At 40.7% G+C, this 15,555-nt stretch overlaps 3 protein-coding genes across 8 annotated transcripts in view; 2 read left to right on the top strand and 1 right to left on the bottom strand.

Moving 5' to 3' along the window:
* DCUN1D3 (defective in cullin neddylation 1 domain containing 3) overlaps positions 1-9,246 on the top strand; it is a 31,871-nt gene extending 22,625 nt beyond the window's left edge. For all 3 annotated transcript variants that reach the window (XM_030578374.1, XM_030578376.1, XM_030578375.1), the window contains one exon: positions 1,405-9,246. In XM_030578374.1, the coding sequence (XP_030434234.1) occupies positions 1,405-1,888 (484 nt within the window). In that variant the 3' untranslated portion in view covers positions 1,889-9,246. The remainder of the gene's footprint in view (positions 1-1,404) is intronic.
* Positions 8,478-15,555, bottom strand: part of REXO5 (RNA exonuclease 5) — a 31,820-nt gene continuing 24,742 nt past the window's right edge. For 3 of the 4 annotated variants that reach the window (XM_030578359.1, XM_030578358.1, XM_030578361.1), the window contains 2 exons: positions 14,922-15,031; positions 8,478-11,683 (listed from right to left, as the gene is read on the bottom strand). In XM_030578359.1, coding sequence (XP_030434219.1) covers positions 11,614-11,683; positions 14,922-15,031 — 180 coding nt within the window. In that variant the 3' untranslated portion in view covers positions 8,478-11,613. Of the gene's footprint in view, positions 11,684-11,845; positions 15,032-15,555 lie in introns of those variants that run through there. The other variant, XM_030578360.1, reaches the window with a different exon arrangement.
* ERI2 (ERI1 exoribonuclease family member 2) overlaps positions 11,668-15,555 on the top strand; it is a 36,691-nt gene continuing 32,803 nt past the window's right edge. The window contains exon 1 of the mRNA XM_030578364.1: positions 11,668-11,733. The gene's annotated coding sequence lies outside the window, so the exon portion shown is untranslated. The remainder of the gene's footprint in view (positions 11,734-15,555) is intronic.

The following is a 15,555-nucleotide window of genomic DNA, read 5'->3' as shown; positions in this document are numbered from 1 at the left end:
CCAATATAATGCTGCTCCTGCTGCAGACTGTCAGGCCTTGTCTACACTACAAAGTTGCAGCGCTGGTGAGAGGGTTACAGCGCTGCAACTTAGGATGTGTACACACCTGCAGGGCATTACCAGCGCTGCAACTCCCTGTTTGCAGCGCTGGCCGTACACCCGGTCGTGCCTCGGGTGTAGAGGATCCAGCGCTGGATCACCAGCGCTGGTCATCAGGTGTAGACACTCACCAGCATTTTTGTTGACCTCCGTGGAATAAGCAGGTATCCCAGCATACCTGAGGAAGCCTCTCTGGTAATTAAGCAAACTCCACTGCCCTCCAAGCAGGTCTCCTTCCCCGCGGTGTGCTCTGGCGTTCCCCGACCCCCCCCTCCAAGCAGGTCTCCTTCCCCGCGGTGTGCAACAGTGCTGCAGCGTGGCCACATCTAACACCACTTGCAGCGCTGGTTGCTGTAAGTGTGGCCACTCTGCAGCGCTGGCCCTATACAGCTGTATTAGTACAGCTGTAACAACCAGCGCTGCAAAATTGTAGATGTAGACATACCCTCAGAGTGACATCCTTTCACCAGTAGAATAGCTACCATATGTAGCAATAGGTTTCAGGCAGTCTGGCTTGCATTGTATAGATTGTTTCTTAAAGTACGATTTCTATTTTTTCTCTAAACAGAGAAATCCACCTGTAGATTGTCAGGTTAAAAATGTCCCTAGATTGTAGGAACTAAAGACCATTTGTATACAACTGTTCAGTAGCCTATGTAAATTGAGTTGGTGATCTCTGTTCAGTGCCCAGTGAGCAGGTGCCTGATCATGGACTATCACAGCCGGAACCCTCATTTTGCAGTCTTGACAGAGGGACAAAATACTGAAGGATCACTGCATTTGAAGTTGGCCCTTGAGAGTGGTGTCCCCAAAGCATTATTTAGGACAGGCACCCAGGGTAGCTTGCGTTGATGTTGCCTGTACTATGCTTTGGGGGGAAAAAAGAGGGAGCCTTCAAGCCTGCCAATCTGGCATCACTCCAGTGTTAAAGTCACTTAAAAGTAAAGATAAGAAGAACACAAACATTGCCCGTTCAGGCAGTAGTGAAGGCCGCACACAATAGTCCCTTTCAAATGATAAATTACGCTCCTGGGGTGCCATTAACAGTGCTGCAAACTTGGATTCAAAAGTAATTACAAACTTTTAAAATTCAGATTTCATCCTGAACAGGCTACTTAGCAGCTCTCACTGCTGACATGTAACTACTTCAGATGAAAGGTGAGGGTGTGCTGATTTTTGCAGTACTTCGCCTTACCGGTCTTATCAAAGGAGGTCCATTTTTGGCTCTAACTAGCTATATGCAGATAGGGTTTTATAGTCTGCCTGTGTGAAGGTACTAACAGATGGTTTTTCTTTTGCTAATAGGAAGGAGTTCTTTGAGGGCTGCAAAGCAATAAATGCGGACAGCATTGATGGCATTTGTTCTAGGTTTCCCAGCCTCTTAAATGAAGCCAAACAAGAAGATAAATTCAAGGATCTCTATCGTTTCACCTTTCAGTTTGGCCTGGACTCTGAGGAAGGACAGAGGTCTCTACATCGGGAAATAGCCATTGCCCTTTGGAAGTTAGTCTTCACCCAAAATAACCCCCCTATATTGGACCAGTGGTTAAACTTCCTAATTGAGAACCCCTCAGGAATCAAGGGAATCTCCCGGGACACATGGAACATGTTTCTAAATTTTACTCAGGTGATTGGACCAGACCTCAGCAACTACAGTGAAGATGAGGCCTGGCCTAGTCTCTTTGATACCTTTGTGGAATGGGAAATGGAACGAAGGAAAAAAGAAGAGGAAACCAAATGTATTACATGTTCAGACACAGAGGGTCTGGGTATAGAAGAACAGACTTAACAGCATTTAAGCAGCAGTGATGGAAATAACCTGTTGCCCTTCATTAAATGTAAACTCTGGACCTTTCTGGAAATTACTGAGGCTCCAGATTTTTCTACTTTACACCTTTCTCTGCCTTGTATTTGAAAGGGCTCTAAAATGCTGTATCATGGTTTAGGCACTTTCTTAATTTTGGTTACACCTTTAACTCTTGCCCTGAAATATTTGACCCTGACTACAAGTTAAAAACAGTTGTTCTTTTTTTTTTTTTAAAGATTTCAGATTAGTATTAAGTCTGACATTTCTTGCACAATGTAGATCTTTTTGTTAGGTTTAAATTAACATTGCTAAATTATACAGTGCCAGATTTGAGTTTTGTATCCTATATCTATCAGGGCAGGTCTGTACTGTGTGTAGTGCTGTTTACATTGTTGAAATTTTAGGTTATATTAATTTTAAGGTTTTATACCAATATGAATAGCAGTGTTAACTGCTAACTACAAATGCATTAATTCCCAGATAATAAGGCTCTAAAAACAATATAAGTGACTGCTTTTTGTAATATGTCTCAATCCCCTTTTAAGCTAACTCTCAAAAAACATGAGTTCAGGTCATTCTTTTTTTGGAGTATTGAACTAAATGTTGGCTTTTATTTATGAAAACATACTGTACCTGTCAGTCAACTGAATTGTAGTTAACACTTTGTATCTAAATTACTTAAGCATCACATGCAAAAGAGCAGTGCTACCTCAGTTTTACTGGAAGTAGACTTCCTTGATGAATCTTCCTTTCTGCTGAAGAAGTCATTCATATTTTTATGACTATGTGAAAATACTTTGGAGCCAAAGGTTCTGCTTCTTACGGCTGGTAAACATTAACAGGAGCAAAAAAGCTGCTTTCGAGGGAAACTGGGGTATGTAAATCTGCTTTAATTTACACTTGATTTGTATTATCAACTTACTTGTCTGGCAAGTGCAGTACACTTGTGTAGGGATCTCTTGCATTAATGTTGACAAGACAATTTTTTAACTTAATTGCTAAAGCATAGTTACATCCCTCCAAATTTTCTGGGGCAGCAACAACATTGGCACATTGAGTGCTTCAATGTGTTCGTAATGAGAACACTGTAGACCGTTCATTTTTAGGCTGATTTAATAATGTTTAAATAGGACTCAATTTATTGTTTTTAAATTATCTGTTCTGGGATTATTTGCCTGTTGTGACCTAAAAAGGGAGTTTTATTAACACTGGTTGAATTTTTTTGGTTATTGATGCTACCTTTTTAAATTTTAGTATATCAGCTTTTTTATACTTCTTGGTAAAAGGAATAACGGCTGAGGCTTTCTATTAAGCTAAGCATTGGCTCCGTATATTTGATACATTTCTATTATACAACTTTATTTTCAAAGTTGTAATTCAGGATCATAAAATGGCTTAAAGTTAAAAATGAAACTGGTGAGCAATTAGTTCCTGTTGTCCGATGGTTCTTGTGCTGTCGATTGCTACCTTGCATCCCAGTGCCCAGGCAGGTGCCCCCACGGACTCTCACAATGGTCACTGCATGCTAGCAAATCCAGTGGCAAGAGCTCAGTTTTGAGATCCTGCATCATTAACAATGCTTGTGTAATTAAACTAAAGTATGTATCTGTTTAAGAAGATGTGCTCAAATTACATCTTCTTACCATGATGAGAGGTCAGTGTTCTGTGTGCATTAGGGATGTGTAAAAATTACAGAAAACTAATGTTGCTCCCATTTCAAGCCTAACAGAGGTTGTCAAGTTGCAGGAGAAACACGAAATTTAGGACTTGGTTCCTGGTTATTAAATATATGCTGAAGCTTTGTGTACATTTTGTCTGTATACTGGCAAAATTGTCTTAGTGTACACAGTTATACCAGTAAACAGGTGCTCTTGCTGGTATAAGCATTCTGGTTCGGTAAGCTTTTTTTTTTTTTTTTTTTACAGTAAAGCTGTTACCTATACTAGGCCCTTTGGTAACACACAGCTATGGTTGGGGATGGTGATGTGAGAAATCGCACCTCAAACCAACATTTCTATGCCAGCAAAACCTTTAAGTGTAGATTTGGCCTGAGCATAAATGGAGAGGCTCTTTATTTATAACTTTAAGGCTACATGTGTATTCTGTTAATGAGCTAGTATCCAGTATTTTTTTTTTAAATCATTTTACTTCCTCCTAAAAAGAACTTAAAATGCCCAAAGTTTGGAAAATGGTTACTCAATGTATACTTATTGCATGCATATAAGTACTAAATTGTGACAGTCATTACTTAATAGACTGTAATGACTGCAAAGGATTATGGCCTAGAAACTGAAGAGTATGTTTTTTAAGGTCTGATCTGAATAGAGATTGGGATACAGAGGAAACTTCTACAGCGCAAAGCGTTAGCCATTAGGTGTAATGCAGGGTGGTTTGCCAAGACAGGATGGTGGCGGTAGTTGTGTGAAAGAGAGGAAATTCCGGTTGAAAAAAATACAAACCTGGGTGGCTTAGTACCATGCTGTTGTAACAGAAGGAGAGCCCTGTTCTATAGTTATTTACTCTACCAGGAATCATTCCAGCCTATTGGATACCAAACACTTATAATGCTAGCCAAATCTGTCTTGAAAAAAAGCCATTTCTTTTTGTTCTATACTAAATGTCACTTTTGGATTACAAAAGAGAAACAATGCGAAAAGTCAAGTTTGTGATTTTAAAATTGATGCAAACCAGGGACTACAAAGTCTAACAATCTGTTCTTTGCTTGAGTTGTGCAACTTTTCACAACAATGTGAGTGACAGACAGTGACAGTACTTATTCTGGATTGCCTGATATTTTGATGATCCTAAACATCAAATATAGCTTGCTTTTTAATGCTCACTATATTGATCATGGGCTTGGAGTTTTGTACATGTTTCTGGGAAACCTTTATTAATCCTGGAGCCTCTGAGAAGTCCTTATTTAATGGTTGAACTGTGAACTTTCACGGAATAGGCCGAATATATTCACATTTTTCATATATATAAAATCTTTAAAGTGTAGATCAAGAGATTATAAATGGGCATGATGCTGATGAGATTCTTGAAACCATTAAAATTTTTTTGTGGTGCTGATTTTTAAAGAACTATAGCTAAAACTCGATGTAGTGAAACTGCTACATCTTGGGATAAGTAGCTGTAGCTATGCATTGCAACAGTTTATCATCTACTGGGAAAATGGTCTGATATCCAAGCTTCATGTCATTTTATTGTCTTCCTTTCTACACCTAAAGAGTGTGACTCATGAAAACACTGAGTGTTAGACAGCTACGTAGTATTGTGGCTCACAACACTTTTTTAAAATGTAGTATCCCAGGTTAATTGGAGCTCCAGCCTGCAAATTCTTTATTTGTGTGAGTACCGCTATTGAGGTCAAATGGGACTAGTCTCGCAAGTAAAGGATCCTTTGCAAGATCACGCACATTGGATGGTAGTCATAAACATGACTGAGAATACATTAAATGAGACTAATGTTGAATATGTGAGTCCATTGGCTGCAGGTGCTATTCCAAATGGAAAATTACAGCTTTAATATTGTGCAATTCTACTACACAAACCACAGGAAAATAAAACTAGAAACAATAACTCAACTTATCACACATGTTCTGGGAAATGGATATAACACCAAGAGAATAGTCCTTGGTATTGACATGAGAGAGTCTCAGTATGAATATCCCTTTCATTTTATTTATATAGTATAAATAAAACTAGCCTCTTAGTTTATAAACAATTTATGAAACAGTGTTGAACAAGGAAACTCCATCTCTAGGCTCTGGTGATTAAAGTCACTTCAGCTCTGATATCATGGTTGGCAGCTGAAATCATATCCTTCTCATTCCTGGCATACCTTGTAAATTTCCTGGTCTTGCAGCTGTGGACAGCATGATGTCAGCCAGCCTTCATTAATTGGGTACCAGACTCTACTCTTGGGATGAGTTTCATGGAAAGGGGTGCATGTCTGAGGGCAGAATTTAGCCCTTCATGTTTAAAAATGAATCTCAGACACTACCTAAAGTGTCTTAAAAAAATTCTTCAGTTTAGTATTTCATTAAAAGACCAAACACACACACACATACTGAAGAATATGAACTCTAAATTGCGGTATAAGTTTCAAGTTAGGTGTCTGCTTAATTTTGTTGTAGTCAGGCGCACACATGCGTGTATGTATGTAGTAATCTCTCCAAACTACTGACAATATGAATCCAGAAATTCAGATTTCACTCTATAACTGCAATAAAACACATCACACTGTAAGACAGAACGCTTTAATTCATTCACCATATAATACCTGGTTGTTGATCTGTTCTTAGATTTACTCAGTGGTTAAGTGTCACCATTCTTTCCTTCCAGGATTTTATATCTGGATAATTAATCTACTTCATTATATTATCTGTCTCCTTAAATTCACAACAGTCCTCAAAGTACTGCTAATAATGTGTGTGCAGCCTCATTGAATCTTATAATGGACCATTCCAATGTATCTAAAAAACCCAGAACCATGTCAAACTGCAGAACAAGTTTAGGTCATTCAGGATGTTAGCTATCCTACTATGTAGGAGAAATACAAAGTCACTCCTGTGGTGTTGGGGGTCCCGGTCTTACCCCCCCCCACACACGCATTTGAGCTAGAGTATATCAGTAACAAACAGACCTTCCCTTGGAGATCAAAAAGCCATTCCTTATGAGTGAACAGGGTGACCTATTCAATTTTGTTTCTTAAAATGTATTAAGAACCCACCCAATGCAGTAAGTACCATGAGAAATGTTTGTATGTTTCATTGCCCTCCTTCCATATTAGGCTGTAACTAGCATTTTAATCAGTTTTGTACCTTCCATTTGTTTGGACCAATTCAGCTTCAGTAGCTGTATCCATTCTCTCCTGCCTCTCAAGATCAATGCCTAACTTTATGTTCAAAGAAAAGCTAAGAAGTTCTAAACTGTTAGAGATGGTGGCATGCCAGTTTAACTCTTGCTTTCTTTTAATCCGTTTGGGTGTTGTCTTCATGTGCCATTTCTTCCCTCCCATTCAAAATGCACAGCAAAATTACTGTGTAAGCCTGATGTATATGCTACACAGCAGCGTTTGCAGCTGTAAGACCATTCTTCCAAACTCAGAGCTGTTGTGGGTTTTTCCTGCTAGTGAGTATGTGATTCATTTGACCTCTTGCACTATCTGTGCAGAAGCAAAATAAAATAAAAAATTGGGAATTTATGAAGCAACAGGCTTGAACAGACTAGTTCTGCAAACAGCTTGCCTTAAATGATCTATGGAATTTATAGCAGTTCCTCTCTGGTAATCAACCTTTCTGTCTTTAGTTTTATATAAGCCTAACTGTTTTTGGAGGTTGTACAATTTAAGCTCCTACCTTTTGCATAGTTGCACTCTTCAAATAAGCCCCCTGTGGATATTTGTAGATACACAGGCAGAAAAGCATTTTGTCTCCGTTTATGCAATAACTTTATTTTTCCTTAAATTATACTTTTGGAGCTGAAGGTTACCTGCTGTGGAATACATGTTTACTTGAATATTGCCATTTATGCAGAACCAGCAGTGAAACTTGTTTTGCTATCCCTGGTTTACTAAACAGGACAAGTCATGCATGACAGAAATGACAGATCTGCAGGAAATTCCAGCGGAGCTCAAGGCTGGCTGCTGTTACACTTGTGGGAATACAGTATGAGCATTAGAGGACTTTACAGCATAGTGCTTAATATTTTAAGGCTACAGTTTCTAGAGTATCTGTAAACAGTGATCTGAAAAGAGTGCTTGCTCTTTAAAGGATATTTTAACTATCAGATGATGAATGAAAGGAAAAAAGGGAGGCAGGAGCAGGTTAAGAACCTAATCCTGCTGGTTGCTGGGCATCTTCATGTCCTGGAGAAATTGCTCCAGTTTGCAGGATTGACTCATAAGGTTGGATATTTGGGATCCATGATGGCTGGCGTGAGGGACTGTAGCACCAGTGAGTCACTGAGTGTGTGAGGGCAAGATCAAGGAATATTGTCTGGAAGTGGACTGCTGAGAGTAAAAAAGTTTGAGGAGAGCGAAGTTTGTTCTTGTAACACTTAATATTTGGATGGATCTGAGCCCAGCTTAGTTTTAATTTGCCCGTGACAGGAGGAATCATTTTTATATAGCTTATATATCCTCAGAGAAATAACTAAAGCTAACCTAGATCTGTTCAGCTTTGGACAACTTCACGTGTCTTTCACTCAAGCATATGTGCACACAATTGGCTTAATATTGTCCAGTATCTATGTAACAAGTCAGTGCACTTGATTCTCTTAAGAGGCATTCCTGCTTGAAACCAGCTAGAGGCAGGGAGAGAGAAAAACCTTGTCAGAGGAGAACACTCCACCATAGTTACACTGCTGGGAATCATCCTAGGATTCATGTTTGCCTTTTGGATTTACCTAAAAGATGCCCAATGCCCCATCCACCAGTCTTCTCAGTGTTGGAAAATACTAATGTGTCGTGTCTATAGGGCCATGCTTTCTCTTGTATATGTAACAGTATCAGATGTGCTCTGAAATTTCAATGCTTGAAATTGGTTGGGGTGCATTCTGTTCCTTTTTTTTTTTTTTTTAAAGGGATAGAGCCCATTTGAAACTTTTTATAACATTAGTTCTGCTGCTTTGAGTCTCCTTGCCAATATTTGTGGTTTTTTTACAGTAACACTTTTTCTCACCAGTTGTTACTGTGTGCAAGTCCCCCAGAGTGGAACAGTGAACGTGCTCTAGGAAGTGCTGTCAAAAGCACAAAGCAAACAAACTAAGATTCTATTTGGTTATAGTTGTCTTGGATGTGATTTATTTGTTTTTAAGCTGTGTCCCTTACTAAATAGGAGCATTAAATGCAGTCTGGTTTTTCTTTTCTCTAAAAAGCAAGGGATTGGTTTGTCCATTGCCAACTTCTTGTAGACCTTGTGCCAGATGTATATTAAATATTTTGGTCCTTTTTTTTTCTAATCTGATCTGCCGTTCATTTACCTGTGAGACTGTAAAAATATTTCTGTATTTAAACTATCCCTTAAAATCCTTTAGTTACAATGTATTTTGACTACTGTAGCTCTGTAAATGTTTCAAAGCTTCTGGATTTCCTGTATTCCAGTAAGATTTGGGGGGTGGGGGGGGGGAGGGATAGCTACAGAAATTCAATCCACTGGAAAGGGAATTTGCAGCATTGTTCTGTGCATTACTGAACAAATGAAGAACGTTTTGGTGTTTACATAATGCACATTTTGCGTGGTGTTCACTGTTTTGTGTTAAAGCTTTGTACAAATGTCTTATTTAAAGCTGAAGTCCTTTTTACATAAATTTTCAATTAAAAGGGGAAACTTTAATTATTTTTTTAATGACTATAACTAGGATTGTTGCCAGCATTATTTGTCATCTCCATAACTTTTTTTCAAACAGGATCCTGGATGTTTACCAACTAAACATTGTCTTCACTGCTTGCATTTAATCGCATGCTGGGGAAACAAGCCCTTTACTTTGTAGTGCAGAAATCAAAGGCTATGTCCACACTGCAGCTGGGAGGGCACTTTACAGCGCAAGTAGCAAGACCATGCGTTAGCACGCTAGCTTGAGCAGAGCTGAAACTGCAGTGAGGCCGCAGTGGAACAGGCAATGGCTCAGGCGAGCTGCCCGAGTACATACCCAATGGGTTGGGCTACTTTGTACTCGGGCAGCTAGTCTGAGCTGCTGCTCGTGTCACTGTGGCCACACTATTTTTAGTGCACCAGCTGGAGGAGAGCTAATGTGTATATGTCTGTCTGTGCTAGGAAGCACTATCCTAGCTGCAGTGTCGACGTACACCAAAGCAAGGAGGTGTGCTGGGTACAGCCAGCCATCCGTGGGGCCTCTACTTCCAAAGAGTTCAGTCCAACTCCCGTTGAAGTCAGAATCTTGCTATTGATCTCAGTGGGAGCTGGATCAGTTGTTCATAGATTGGTCACCTAGCATTGTCTTCCCCTCCAGTATTAAAATATGATGCAGCAGAGAAGGTGGGCCAAGGTCTGCTTGGAGTGGGGGATGGGATCCCAGGCAGGGAGCCAGTTCCAGCCATCTGATTCTCATGCTGCCGCTGCCCTGGTGTAAAACTGTGTGTTCATCTAGATGTGTAGTGTTGGCAGCCTGGGGCTCCAGCTCATTTGGAGAGGAGGGATGCATTTCATGTTCAATTATGGTCCTTAGGCTGGGATGTATTTCAGGAGTTCATAGTCCCTTCAATCCACAGCAGATCTCCCACTGACGTTAGTGAGAGCTTTGTAATAGAGACTGAGGACAGTACGGTCTTTGTTATAATTAAACTTGTTGCTGTTTATTTGATACCTTTGTCACATTCAGTATTGCTTCCCCTTTAGGCCACCGCTCTTTCTTTCCTTCAACAAATCCTCTCTGTATGTCTGACATCCAGGGTATCTTCACTTATAGTTCTATGGTATGAATGCTTTCAGCTGATCCACAGGAGTTCCACCAATAAAAGCACTGCATATCCAGAAGGGGACTAAGCTGCTTAATGGACAGTGGGAATCTTGCTTCTTCCCCCCCCACCCCCTTAGCACAGACAATGGCTCCATTCATTTTTTTGGTTGGGAACTTCCTTGGATGGCTCGAGGTAGAGTGTAACTCACCAGATGAGTAATCTGAATTCCTTTATCCCTGTGGGAAAATGGTAAGTGGGATGTGGTGGGGGGTGCTCTAATATCTCCACTGATTATTTTGGCCTGTCCTTAATCATTGCTTTACAATTCAATGTCTCTTCTCAGGACTGTGAGATAGTTCAGTCTGATTAATTCTCTTACTGGAAAAAATGTTCCTCTTTCTCAACTGGAGCATTACTGTCTCACTATCAAATGAGAGCTTGTTTAGTTTTTGGGGCGGTCCTGATTTACGAACAGTTAGCAGCAACTAGTTAACCTGTGAGGACATAAAGCAAGCCCTGATTGGGGGGGGGGGGGAGGGCAAGGGATGAGACAAATTATTTGTATCCTGCTAAAGACACCAACATCCTCTGCTCTTGGATGTGAAACCTACCTCTGAAACTAGGCCTAACCCAAAAGGTTACAATGCTGCTTCTCCTGCCTAGGGAAGGAAGTCTGCTGCTCTTTATGTAGGTGTGAGGTCCTGGTTTCCTATCTTATGCCCAGTGCAACTTCATCATTATGCCTGTGTGAATTTCACCTGTTAGGTACTTGAAAAGCATAACACACCATCTATAACAGACATTTACATGAAATGTTAATTGAGGCCCAATTTCCAGAGACTCCACAACACTGGTGCAGAGTTCCTACAACCTCAAAGCAGCTTTCTTGGGGGACAGATGTACATTAATTTTGCATAGTCTGTCTGTCAAGGATCAGCCAAGTGAAAGCAGCCCAGCTGACAAGTATCCTTACAAGCCATTTACAGACTTAAGCGCCCTCTAGATAAGGACCATTCAGCTTCTAGAAAAATTGACCACCTTAGCTTACCGGTTTTGTCTTAGCAGTCTCTGCACACACACACAGCTCCCTAAGCAGTGAGCTGGCTACAAGCCAGCCAAAAGCACCAAAGCTAGAAGTGTTAATAGAAGAAGGGGTTGCTGCGACTAACAGTTTTGAATTGTTTTATTTTTAAATGTTAAAGTACACCTGCAGAGCCTCTTGTTCTTGGGGTATAGAATTAATTAAAAAAAATCTTAAGACTTTTTTCTAAAACCTGGCAGTCTAACAGACACTACTCTTGCTTTCTTCCTTTATTCCCATCAGACCGAGGCCAGAGAATGATCCATGAACACTGCAACATAAAGAAGAGACATCTGTTACCTTTGTTCTTCAGATCAAATGGTCAGTTGCAGTAAGTTAGCAGCTAATCACTATTCGTCATGGTGACACCATCCAGCTTCAAGAGGCTGAAGAACTAGGCTATGGTCTTATAGGGAGGAAGGTGGATTTACCCAAGAAAGGTTATAGTGTATTCCTTATAACAATAAAATGTATCTGGGACTAGCTTCTCCCTTAGGTGGGAAAGCCACAGGAGGGTTCATACTCCTTTTTTCTTGGTATGAGAGGAAACTTCTCCCAAGACTGGACAGTGGCTCCATTCTCCTGAGCCAGGGGATACGCTGAGTCATGGTCTAAGGCTGCCATTCAGTCCCTGCTGGTGCAGCTATGTCCCACAGACTGTTCTGCCAATGGGTCTGATCCTTGCAGCAGGCACCCTTGTTCAGGCTCACTGCTTGCCTCCCCCTTCATTGTGCATGGGACCCAGCAGGAACTAACAGTTTGGAAGTGGTGAGACTACTGTTATGTGCAGGGTTATGAGGGGAAATGTGACACCGAAAGTGAATCCAACCTCGAGTCTGGACCCTACAGCAGGTTTCTCAAGGGAGGCCCATGCACAAAGAGCTCTTTTCTATACTCTTTCACTTGAGCTCTGATGAGTAATTAGGGAAAAAAAGATGAGGTCTTCATCAGCAAATCACATATAGGGGAAAATACAGCAATTAATTCACAGGTGCTCTCTACAATCTCATGCTTAGAGGCCTAATACCCATAAAACCTCCTTCAAACATGATTCTACACCCAGGGCTTATGTTCAAAGGACAGAGAAGAGAATTCAAAAAGAGAGCCTACAGCAGCTTATCCCAGTTCAGGCTTCCCCGGGGCTGATTAGGTAAGGCATGTGGAGCTTAGCAAAATTTGCACTAGACTGCATATAGCAACTGCTGTAGAATCACTGCACAGTGAATCCCTTGTTGGAGCTCTGAACAGCCAAGCCAGTCTGTTTAGTACGCAAAAGGGCTGATAAGCAATTGAAAAATTAACTCCTGATGTTACAGCAAGGTGATGCAGGATATCTGCATGCAATAAACCGAGCATCTAAACTAAAACAAGGTATCATTAGAGCAAGCCAGCCTCCTTACTGTTACCTTGTAGCTGAATGAACAACCAATATATTATTAGTCAATTTATATGACAGGGTAAGCCACTAAGCTTAATGCTCACGTAGTCCTGACTTGAGCATAGGGCCATACCAAATGTGGATGTACTGAAGTAAATTGCATCTGTGCTTCTGGTTAAGAACCTGATTAGAATCAACAGACTATGCGAGGTAGAGCAGCAATGTCAACAGGACCCATGTGATCCATCCTGACAGAGTCAACAGAAGCAAGAGTAACTTTTTAATACTGTTGTAGTCTGTTCTCTTTTACCCTGCTCTGAGTGTCAGTGTAGTGAGCAAACACCAGCAGAACTGCAATCCATGAGCTGCATAAGATGCTCAGGCAAGTGAGGAGATTCAGGGGTTCGGACACTATCCTAGAACTTGGGAGACAAGGGGTTCAACTCCTTGCTCCCTCTAGAGTTCCTATGGGACCTCAGGCAAGTCACTTGGCCTCTCTATCTGTAAAATGAAGACAATCCTCCCAGTGGTGATGTGAAGATAAAGATGGTCAGACACTCAGATACTGTGGTGATGGAGGCCATAAAGGTACCTTAGGCTGCAACTATGTGCAGCCCTGATCTAAATTCATTCATCTGAAGTCCAAGTTAAACCCAAGTATGTATTTGTCCCAGTCTCACTCTTGCAGAGAATAACCTTCAAGGACAGCTCTGTTTGGTATGGAAGATGGTGCTCATTGACAGCACACCCATCTCTTTTACTTTCAAACCCCCTTTCACAGACGGCAAAGAGCATGCGTGGTCAGGCAAGAGCTCATTCAGAGAAGCCTCTGACACATTTAATTTCACCTTATGCCCTTTTTTCTTATACAAGAAAAGGTAAACATTAAATGTTCTCTCCATCTCCATGAAATGATCATGCCTTTGGATGAACGAAAGCCAAGAATGTAACTGAACAAAATGATCCAATCTCTATCTGAATGGAATAGAGAGGCTGCTGAACTAGCTCTGGAGTAAAGGGAAGATTTAACTGAAATAAGTACATAGCCAAGGGCAAGGTCTCTGGCTAACAAAAGTGAAGTTTGAATGCACCTGAATTTTTCTAATTCATAATATCAAGTTACTATTCTAAGTAGTTTTGAAATTACATAGCCTGTTTTAGAATGCTGAAAATCCATCATCTAACAGCATCCAACAAACTGGCTTTGAGAACAAATGAAGCCTTTCAAGTCAAGTAAGGCCCGTTACCAGTTGATGGGTATTCAGTGGCTTAGGAAGAATACACTGGTTATAAAATGCTTCTCTGAGGCAGGACTACATTTTATCTAAACCATCCCTGAGAGGAGTTTGTCTAACCTGTTCTTAAAAATCTCCAGTGATGGAGATTCCACGACCTCCATAAGTAATTTGTTCCAGTGCTTAACTAGTATGTTCTTCCTAATGTCTACTCTGACCTAGATCTTCCTTGCTGCAATTTAAGCTTGTTCCTTCTTGTCCTATCCATAGTGGTTAAGGAGAATAATTTATCACCCTAATCTCCTCACTAGATGTGGTCTCAAGTCAAAGATGAAGCATATAAGTAAGGACTGTATAAGGAAGTGCGCACAACTCCTGCCTGGGCTGTAGCTGTTATATGTATAAATGCAAAACTACAGTTTCAGAGGTCACTTGGCCTCTCTAGTGCCAACATGTCCCTTTATGTGAGTGCTTGAAACTACATTCATTTAAAATAGGAGGGGGTGTGGGAAGAAATCTGTATCAAAGACAGGAAGGCAAGGGAAGGGTGACAACTGAAATGAGAAACATTTCCTTGGCAGTTTAGCAAATTGTGATATGATGGAGGCTCAGGTTAAGCCTCCATACCTCAATCGGTTTCAATGCTCTGGCTCAACTAGAAGGTATAGGCCTGATGCAGTGTTGACTGGCTACAATTTTATTCAGCATGCATGTTATGCAGGAAGTCAAACTAGATGATCCTCATAGTCCCTTCTGGCCTTACAAGCTATGATTCTATGAAGACTCCCCTTCACCCTCCTCGTCCAGTGTTAAATTTCATTGTAATGCAGGAAATACTAACTTGCTTGGCAATACGTTGTTCTCTGGCCACTTTGAAAACTCTTTGTAAATATTACCTGTTTACACCTGGCAAAAGAACGACACAAAGTGTATTATTCTCCAGACTTCTATAGAGCTTTTTGATACTGTGGTCTAACTTCTTCAGCTTTTTCCTTAGGTCTTGCTCCTGGGTAGAATAGGAACAGAATGGTACTAGTATTAGATCCTATTGTCCTAGGTTTTATCAGCAATCCAAGTATGACTGCTGCCTAAAAGCAGTTGGACTCACTACCGTTCTTACTGGATGTGAATGTACAACATGCAAACTAGCAATCTTTTGTTGGCAGTCTCTGACCAGGGTCTGAATGGCCACGGATAGATGGTTGGTACTTTATCTTGTCTGTCCTAGGGGGTCTCTCCAGGCTGGAGCTGAAGCATGGTGACTGGGAAGCTGCGGGGAATCACAGGACCATTGCAAACTGATTTGCAATTTTATCTAGTAAAGATTATTTGTTCTTTCCTTTGAGATACTCAACCATGGAGATACCCATCAATCTATACTCTTTATTAACACGTGACCTCTTTCTTTTCATGTTTCTCCCCATATTTTATTTTAACACTGGGTCTTTTTGCTTTTGAAAAATGTAGGTCTCTGATTCCTGTGTAGCATTGTATTCTGCTGAAACCAGTTGCACTGGTCTTTTGAATTTG

Source organism: Gopherus evgoodei, chromosome 10 (genome assembly GCF_007399415.2).
Source record: "Gopherus evgoodei ecotype Sinaloan lineage chromosome 10, rGopEvg1_v1.p, whole genome shotgun sequence".
NCBI lineage: Eukaryota > Metazoa > Chordata > Testudines > Testudinidae > Gopherus > Gopherus evgoodei.
This window is presented reverse-complemented; position numbering and strand designations above follow the sequence as displayed.